The sequence below is a fragment of the Lissotriton vulgaris genome, chromosome 5, assembly GCF_964263255.1.
Source record: "Lissotriton vulgaris chromosome 5, aLisVul1.2, whole genome shotgun sequence".
In the NCBI taxonomy this organism is placed as follows: Eukaryota; Metazoa; Chordata; class Amphibia; order Caudata; family Salamandridae; genus Lissotriton; species Lissotriton vulgaris.
The window spans coordinates 419,744,359-419,754,196 of record NC_141693.1 but is presented as its reverse complement, the minus strand read 5'-3'; the positions used below and the strand labels follow the sequence as shown (position 1 = coordinate 419,754,196).

The window sequence follows — 9,838 nt, the reverse complement described above, 5'->3', positions numbered from 1 at the left end:
GATTATGTCGTAAAGGAAGGAGCAGAAACAGATTGAGAGCAAGATAGAAAGGTGGGTGCAGTTTACTGTAAACTTCGGCACGTCCTGCTCTTTGATCTTTATCTGACCAGCTGCTTAACAAGGAACTGGCTCAGCGAGGTCAGCCTCGGGCAAGGGAGTCAGTTCGGCCAGGTCATTCAGAAGTCAGCTAAGGTGTACGTGTCCCAAGAAACTCGCTTGGCCCTAGTCATCGGCCTATGTGAGGGCAACCACACAAAATGGCTGCCGTTCACAAAAATGGAACCCGAAGGTTCAAACGAAATCCCTAAATACGTAGTGTTCTCATTGATCGATTAATGCGAAAACACTCGTACACACCGCACACGTGATTTGCGGTCCGCTGACACCAAAATCGTCTATTTCCGACGACGTTTATTGAACGGGTTCGGAACCACCGAACCTCAGACCCTCAAACTACGGAACTACAGGGGGTTGGCGATGTGTCCTGCTGCAGCTCTTCACATGGTGGATACGTATCAGGTCATTGTTCCAAGAAAAGCAGCCTCGCTGCTATTTTTTCCAAAGCGCTCACTCCAAGTGCTTAGCTCTGAAAAGTGCACGGCAGCCTGTCCTGTGCGGCTTCTCTCAGCACGACCAGTCAGCACGCCCACCCCTCTCCCCAGTCCAGCCAGAAATACAACACGCAGATGCGTCCCACTCCACCTCAAACCCGGAAACAAGCACTCACCCGAGGACGATTTCTGGACGATTTCTTCCGGCGGGCGGCGGTCTGGGGAAATGAGTAAACGCCTACCTCCGAATGACGGAGAGAAAAGGGGCGGGACTTAAAAAAAGACCCAGAAACGCCCACGAATCGCGTTGTGACGGGGAAAGAGTGATTGACAACCATCTCTTCCAATGGCTAGCCTTCATTTATGGAGCTAGCCAATGGAAGAAGGGGCGGGTTCAAGTCCTCAATTCTGTGCTAACATAAAATCTCGGCCTGTGCCAACACTGCTGCGGAGTGTACGCTAGGTCGAGACCTAAAAATGGGGTTATGCCCATTTGACTCGGTTTTTGTACAACTATTTGGTTGGCACTCCCACAGCAATTTCCAGCAGTGGGTACGCCACACGAGGGAGATCGTGGTCGAACTATAATTTCACCAATGGGGCACAAATCCAGCACCAGTCGTGAATGTAGACACCCCAAACGCACTTATGCCTCACAGATACCACTGACGCCCGTTCGGTAATTTGGAAGGAATAAAAACATAGTCATTAGACTATTGACCAATCACAGTCATACAGCATACCTATTGCTAGTTGGTTTCAAGGTGCGAACACTTACCTTTCATTCTTTCAGTCTGTTTCTGAAATGCTTCCCATTGGACAGAGACCGCCCCAGGAGTAAAAGGGTGTTTGTTAAGGACTGCGCAGGTCTGCCTGCACGAGCCATGACTTGGCTCTTTTCCTGAGCTCTGGTCCGCACCTCAGAGTCTACAGGCAGCAGCTTCCCAGCAGGCCGGGGAGGGGCTGCAGGCCCAGGGCGCCCTCAGCGCTGCGCAGGCAGATTAATAACCCTGATGCAGGGCCAATTAGGAGGAGCACCCGGCCCAGCTCAGGCTGCCTGTGCCCCGTGATTTATAGATAGTATTACTCAGGCACTTAATGGCGAGTTGGAGGGGAATTAATTGCATGGCTGGATAAATAATGCAGTGAGGTGGATTTAGTAGGACGCTGCACGCCAGCCTCTCCCGGGTCTGAGAGTGCAATGAGGTGTGCGCAGGGGGGCTCCCCTGAGCCTTAATGCAGTGGTGTTTGTGAGGGGGGTCTAGACGCGCAAAGGGTAGGGTGTCTGTTGAGGTCTGCTGCTGGGTGTCAGAGTACAGTGCTGCCTCTAGGAAGCGGCCGTGGGGCGGGAGTGGCAACTCCGAGGAAATGTCTCTTATTATTTGTATTTGTTTGCAGTTTTATGTAGCTGCCTTGAACTCGACTCGAAGTTATTAGATTGTTTCACGTGAGCACCAGATACATTACACAAGGACACATTCGGTTTTGGTAGGCGGGGGGGGGGGGGGGGGGGGGGGAGATTAACTGATTTATTTGCCCACAATCCCAGGATGTTGAGCCGACGCGGAGACTCCCAAAGTCGGCCGCTCTGACCGTTACGCCACATCCTCTCTTTTAGGCCTGAGAAGGGGGTGCTCAGAGTCTGTGTAAGGGATGGATAGTGCGGCGGGGGTAGGTAGTGAGGGAGAGTGCTTGTTCAGAGGATTTCTGACAACTCAAGGGAGTAGTGACTGCTTTGAACTCCAGTGAGTGAGGATGGAAGGCTGTGCAGAGGGACCCATAGAGCGAGGTGACACGTGAGAGAGGCTTCTAGGAGCTGTACGTCACTTTCATTGGGGTCTCTTAGTTGTAACCGCAGATATTAATTTCTCTCACGTTTGTAGGGGGTGGTCATGTGCTGTGCAGCGTGCTCCTCACTCAGAGGAGGCAGCCCCGTGCAGCGAGTGCGTGCGTGACCCCCGGAGTGCTGCTGGTCCGCGGGGCTCCTGTCAGTGGGAGGCGCTGACTGTGTAGGGCCGGGTCATGGAGTGGGAGGTGTCTGTGGCTCTCGGGGGTTCCTGGAAGTGAGCGGCGAGTGGTGCTTCTGTCTGGCATCCCCTGGGATAGAACCCGTCTCGGATTGGACGGAAAATGGCTGTGTCAGGAGGAGCCGCTGCGGAGCACATGGAGGGTGGGGGCGGCTGAATGAGGCGTCTGGCCCAGAGCGTGCCCATGCTGGCTGAGGGATGCTGCTGATAGCGCACATGGAGCTCGCTTTCGGGGCGCCTGGTCCTTGTTGAATTCTGTTGTCATCGGAGCATAAGCACGGAGCATGGTCGCAGCCCAGACGAACGATACAACAGTCGAACGACTAGCGCCTGGATCTGTGATTCTGTCTTCAAAGCGCAAGGCAGGGTGGGTCAGTGATACTCCTATCGGAACCACAGGCGGAGGAGCATAGCTCCCCTGTCATGGCACATGGTAACATAGTGATGATGCCAGCAGGGCACAGGATGGCTGAATGATGCCAAGGTGGTGAAAGCAAACCTCGGGAAAATGCTGAGTCCCAAGATGAGGCCGGTCAGGAGAGGTAAGTGGATCCTGAGTGAGTGCAATGGCGGTGGTGTCAGTGAGTGTGGGGCGGGATCAAAGGCGTGTCTAAAAAAGAACAAAATATTCTGTAACTAATTTGTTGGTCTTTCACCATCTTTCAGTTAACTGCATATAAAATAACGCAAACCTTAAATGGAAAAAAATGCAAGCTGACCTAATCAGTGAGAGGTGCACTATTTTACATTATGAAACCTCTATTGGTTAATGTGATCACTGCACCTGTCTGTATTAGAAGTGGACAAGCAAATAAAAGCTCGAGCCAGCCTCAAGCCCGGCTCAGGCTTTGCTCGAGGTGAGGTCCCGTTGGAACCTCAAGCCCATAACAAGCTGAACTTTCATGTGCTTTCTGCCTGTCATCTTCCCCACAACCAGGATGTGGCGGTATGGCCAAAGCTGCTGGCTTTGGAGCTGGGGAACCTGGCTCAAGTGTCCGCGTCAACCCAATATTCTGTGATTTTGGGCAAACCACGTACTCTCCATGTGCCTATAAAAAATGAACTTGATCTTGTGTAATGTAACTGGTGCTTATGTAAAGAGCTTCAAAACCTTTGGCCTTTGGGTCAAGTTTGTGCTATATAAAAATTGCTGAAAAATTCTCTAAAGTGGTCAAAACAAAGCCTTAAAATACGGAAAGACAAGTAGATACCCATTTAGTGGCTGATTTTTAAAAAGTGAAACCAGATAACCTGGATAAATCACGTCTTCCCCACTTAACATGTTTTAAGTGAGGAAAATATTTTATTTCACCAAAACTCCTTTTTTCTTCATTATTGCGCATGAAAGTGAGTTCAGAGTACCAGTTGTACAAAAAACCTACGGTGTTTGATTTAATAGACTATGTGTCTCTGTAATAAACTGGACCATATCCAGGGTTAACATGACAGATGTCTTGCATCTGAGTTCATTAATGGTTCAAAAACGGTCACTTTTAACAAGCACTTCTAAGCAAAGTGCTATCATTTTGGGACATGTAAATGCCAAAGCTTCTACATATTATAGAAATACACTTTTTTTTAATTCTGAAGAGATCTTGTATTATTTTATTTGATGTTGTAGGGTTTATATAGCAATCATTTCAGGACTGGCTCTTGAGTGGTCTCTAAGAGCTTAGACAGACCCTTGGCTTAGCTCTGGCTTGGCTTTCCCTGTTAATTTGTTGGCTCGCATACCTCGAGTCTGTGTATTTATTTATTTATGAAGTTTTATATAGCGCAAACAAGATCCCGAAGGATATCAGAGCGCTTTACAAAAAGGATGGAAGGAGGGTAACACATACAATATCGACATTAAGTAGGAATAAAAGCAAGAATAATCACATAATTACAAGACGCATGGGTCAAAGGAGAGTAATACAATAAGTAGGTACATAGCGAACTAAACAGGGGGCACACTATGAGGTAAAGAAGAGCAGCATCCAATGATGGTCCTATGGTTGTAGGATCAATGATCTTGAGCAGGTGAACCTAGCCCAATTAAGGAAGGAATGTGTTCATTAAGAATCTTTTGGCTTCCAGTTTGAAAGCAATCGTTGAGGAGATTCTGCGTATTTCCGATGGAAGAGAGTTCCATATCTTTGAGGCGGCGCCGGAGAAGGTTCGCTGGCAAGTTCTCTTTTTCCTAAAGATTTGTAGTTTCAGGAGGAAAGGGTTAGCGCTTCTAGAGGCTGTACCCCCGCAGGATAGTTCAAGTGTTTGCGCTAGGTACCAGGGCGTTTTCAATTAGAGGGCTTTGTGCGCTAGAACGGCAATCTTTAACTGGATTTGAGCTTCGTAGGCAACCATTTAAGAGATTTTAGGACTGGGGATATGTGCACATTTTGTTTGGTACCTATAACCAGTCTGGCGGCAGCATTCAGAGATGCCCTTAGTGGAGCCAAGGTGTATTTGGGAAGGCCACAGTGGGTAGCGCTGCCATAGTCTAATCTCAGTAATATGAGCGATTGAACCACTTGTTTGAAATCAGTTTGTGGAAAGAATGGTTTGATATTTCTAAGTGTTCTCATCAAGTGATTTGTTCCTCTACACACATTGCTGATATGATTATTCATGTTCAGGTGCTTGTCCAGGGTGGTTCCGAGAGATTTGGCTGAGTGTATCATGAGGGCGGTGCAGTTGAAAGCCGTGAGGTGATTCAACCATAGGTCTAGCTTAGGGATGTAGTTCCGAGGAGAGATGAGAAAGAATTCAGTTTTGGAGGTATTGAGCAGGAGATGGTTCTCAGTTAGCCAATTTTGAGTAGACAATGATATTCGGGGAGGAGATTTTTAAGTAGAGTTGCATATCGTCTGCATACCTATGGAAGAAAGTGTATGTTGTGTCAGAGACCCACAGAATTTAATTCTGGTTGGTGCAGTGAGGACAAGTGATATGTGTTTTTAGTGTTATGAGGTCACAGCCTGTGACATACTGTGTGTAATGCAAGTCTAAAGTAATGACTTACATGTTCACTGGGGATAGTGAACATGTAAGTAATTATTTTAAACTTGCATTACACATAGAATAAGATAGATTGCCACAAAATGGACAAAAAGATTTAGCTATAAGATAAAAATGAATGTGTAAATCTTTTTTCTTAACTCTCTATTAAAAGTGCACCCTCCACAGGTTAGTTGATAACACTCTTGCAGTACCCCTCAAAAAGAGTACAACTTTGTCCTCACAAAGCCTCAAGGGATCTCCATCAAAGGCAATACCAACTTCCAAGCAGCCTTTATATTTGAAAATTATCCAATTGCTCACATTTACATTTGTTTCAGGCAGCAGATACCCTGGCAAGGAGCTTGTTTCTTGTTTAGCCCTCTGTTCTTCTAATGGCTTCACAGCACTGGAAGACTCCCTCTCTTCAGCTTCAGCGGAGACATCTCAAATAGTTGTAATTAACCGTCCTGGACGGTTGTCTTTTAAGAAAAGGTAGGGGACTGTTTTTGCAAATTAAAAAAGAATGGGCTGGTTGAGCTCTTCAGACACTGCCCGCAACGACCTCTACTCTGGATCTAGCTGAGGAGTGGGCAGTGTCCTGCAAAGCAGACTCCTTGCAAGCCTCAGACATCTCACACCGGCTTTTTATACCTTCACCTCCCCAGACCCGTCCTACCCTACACCCTGGCCCTCCCTGTATTTTTTTTCTCTTTGGTCAATCCTTTTGCTCAACTCTCCATCTCATCTGTTCTCTTCATGGAGATCCTCTCTGCTCTCTTCCTCCTCTACAGCCCCGTCCCTGGATTGCTCTTACGGCCCCTGTCCCTCTCAGGAAATGCTTCCCTTGACACTGGTTTCTTATTCCAGCAGTAAGGGTAAATGTTGTCCTCAGGGTGCCTCTTCTCCGTTTCAATGAGCAGTGGTGTAGCTAGACCATTGGCCGCCCGTGGCGGTCCCTGAGTTTGCTGCCCCGAGGCGGCCGCAGTGAAGAGCAAGGGTGCTGGCGATTCCTCAGATATCCGCCCCACGATAGCCTCACCGAGGATTGAAGAGCAGGAGGAAGGGGGCTGGCGATTGCTGCCCGAGATGGCAGGTAAGAGGGGGAGGTGGATGCCCCCAAATCTCAGACCCCCTCTCCCGCCACTGTCAATGAGACCCATGTATGTCTTGCCCAGTCAAAGCCCGCCATGTTCTTTTCCCCCTAGGGTGCACTTGGACCTTCCCCTGGGCTTTGAATGAGATGAAAAAAGTGTGTGAAGGGGGTCTCTGAAAGGGGAGTGGCCAAAGAAACATAACGCTGAATCCTTTCCACTTGTCATGGCCTATGAAATTAATAGCACAACTTAAAGCATGTAAACTAAAATTGTGTGCTTGACACCACAACCACTTGACTAGTATATAAGTGCCTTTTTGTGAGCTGTCTTATTGCATCCAGAGATGTCACACAATAACAAAAATGCACCTAAAAGGAGCCAATCTGACTGTTAGTGGGAAGTATAGTGGTGTCGCATTCACTCCTGTTCTCCCCTCAGTCCACTTTCCTCCGCAGCCTCCCCATGATACACATACACTCCTTTCAACCACACAACTTCCTGAAATACTTAATTTTCCTATTTCACACAGATCTTACGCATTCCGCAACCATCATTTTACTCTTGCCTTCTGCATGTTCTTCCTAGCATCTTCTTCACTTCACCATTCCCACACACACTTTCACCTGGAAGCACTTTAATTTGTTTTTCTTTTGCCCTGTCAATATTTCAACAGGTTTGTACCCCATTCACGACATATACTCACAATTACAAGTGACACCTGTCAACGTCGCTCTGGGGATTGGATGAGCATATATTGTGAATAGCTTTATGACTCCCTGGCAGGCTCTGGGATAACCTCACCCTGCCTTCAGCCTCAACTCCAGAGCTCTCAATCACAGCCCATTATGAACAAGCACCACAACCTGAATTCACATAGACATCTACAAACAACCCGGTTCACAGTACGCACAATTCAAGAGTAATATGCTGTGTACATGAAAAAAAACCTAAAGAAAACAACTTCCTGGAAAAAGCAAATACTATTAGGGCAGTAAATTAAGTAAAACATGTGAAATGTAATCAGGGCTACCTTGCTGACAAGGATTATGTTTTGACAGTCATGGTTGCAATATCACTGTTAAGAAATGGATTCGTGTTTTCCTTTTAAAGGACAGCAATATATGTCCACATGGACGTTATTTAGTGGTTGCCATGAGCTGAGCTGCAACACCTGGCTTGCCCGTTGGAACCCAAGACCTCAGATATGGCACAATCAGTGCCAAGAACACAGGGACGGCTCAGCATTCCTTATTTTCTGCCCTTTTTTCATTATACTAATAGTGAATAATATTGGTGTACTTAAAATGGAGCACACGTATCTGGAACAGGACCTTATGTGACAGCTCTGGTGTGCAAAAATGGTTTTAAATGTATGCTATATGCGTGCTTGCAGGTGAGACTGTGTCTAACTCGTTTACCGCGGCGCAAATTCCGCTGCGGTGCCGGTGTTCCATTAGGTGGGCAGGGCTGAGTTGGCCAACGGTTGTGCGCAGCACCAGGGAGGTAGTGATAGCCGAAGCGAGCACGGAACGGGTTAAATGAGCGAGCATGCGTATGTGTGAGCAAGTGTGTCTATATGCGTAAGGAAGTGTGTCTGTAAGTGTAAGTATGTGTGTAAGTAAAATGTGTAAGAGGTGGTGAATAAGACTGTGTGAGATTGAGTCCCAGTTTTGCTATCCTTTGACGCAAGGCAAAGTCGCAGCTGATTTGCTGTGCTGTCCTGTGTCGAAGGTAAAAGGAAAAATACATCATATCTACTAAGATATAGTTAACGTTTCCTCACCCCCTGCACTGCCAAACTTTTGGCAGTTGTTCGCCAACACACACAACCTCGTGCCATAGTACAAGGTTGTGTAAGTTCTCTGAACCATAGGATTTGTACTTGAAGGGCTCCCTTCTAGCACACAAACAATGCTCTAAAGCTTTTTCCACTTTGTATGTGTGCTATACAATGCAGCACACACACATACAGTTGGAAAACAAGGAGAAATGAAAGCATTTCTCTACATTACACCTGCCTTGAGGAGGTGTAAGATTTTGGAGCAGATTCCAGTTTGACAATGTTTAAAGAAAGGAATTTACATCAAAACCCATGGGTGCCTGCATGGAAACACCCCTGTACTACCCATGGAACAATCTCTTGACCCAAAATAATGCAATAACAGATCAGCAAGTGTTCCTGAAGGAATAATTTAACACTACTTATCATTTATAACTTGTCACAATAGTGAACATGAAATCACAATGCTCAAGAGACATTTGTATCAAAAATATATTTTCTTTTTAAACATATACTTTTTTTGTATTGTACAGATATTGTTTCACATATCCATTCATGTAAGGCAACAGAAATTGTACTGCATTTTTCTCAGCATGTGCAGTACGTTTTTTTGACACTTTTTAACGTTATATGGGCAGTATTTACAAATCAGCCATATATACATTTATTTACAACTTTTTACATTGCTTAGCATTTATTCAAAAGGAAGCAATATATACAAACAAGCATTGGAAATGCAATAGGTCTCGCATTAGGAAAGTTTGAGCTATTGGTCTTATAAATGATTTTTTTAATATATGTGTTGTTTTTCAAAATACCTAAATTAATAGCTTTGTCATTTACAATGCCAATAGTTATAACTTTCGCAAATGTGACACCTATAGCATTTGTAATGCAACATGTTTTGTATTTACGTGACTTAGATGTATTGATATTACAAATAACAATTGATTTTTTTTTTAATATTTAATAATTAATTTAATTTTTAATGTCAATAGCTTTAAGTTTTGTAAATAACTTTTGTGAAGATTATGTTCACTGTTTTTTATTGTGAAGAAAAACCAAGAACAAAAGTGAAATATTAACATAATTGAAAGTATTGTAAAAAAAAATTTTAAAAGTAGTTTTGAGAAGGTGAAAATGTCTAGCTTCATAAATATCCATATGAACATGTCACTTCTTGATTCCTTAGCGCCTAAAAGCAATAACGTTCGGATTATGCGCTAACATAAGTAAAATAAACATGTTCAATGGACACTTTATGCTGCCCGTAAGGGGTTATCATGCAAGTGAAGGAATTAAAATGAGAACGGAACGGTCCTGGGGCTGAGAGAAGCACTGAAAAACAAGTGACTTGTTGCAGTCGTCTTCTACACATGCATATCGCCCTTTCAGTGTTTTGCA

General features: G+C 45.2%; 1 protein-coding gene across 1 annotated transcript in view; it reads left to right on the top strand.

Annotated features, from left to right (window-relative positions):
* The first annotated feature begins 2,790 nt into the window (after positions 1 to 2,790).
* ARHGAP22 (Rho GTPase activating protein 22) overlaps positions 2,791 to 9,838 on the top strand; it is a 441,023-nt gene continuing 433,975 nt past the window's right edge. The window contains exon 1 of the mRNA XM_086921793.1: positions 2,791 to 3,120. Coding sequence (XP_086777919.1) covers positions 3,087 to 3,120 — 34 coding nt within the window. The 5' untranslated portion in view covers positions 2,791 to 3,086. The remainder of the gene's footprint in view (positions 3,121 to 9,838) is intronic.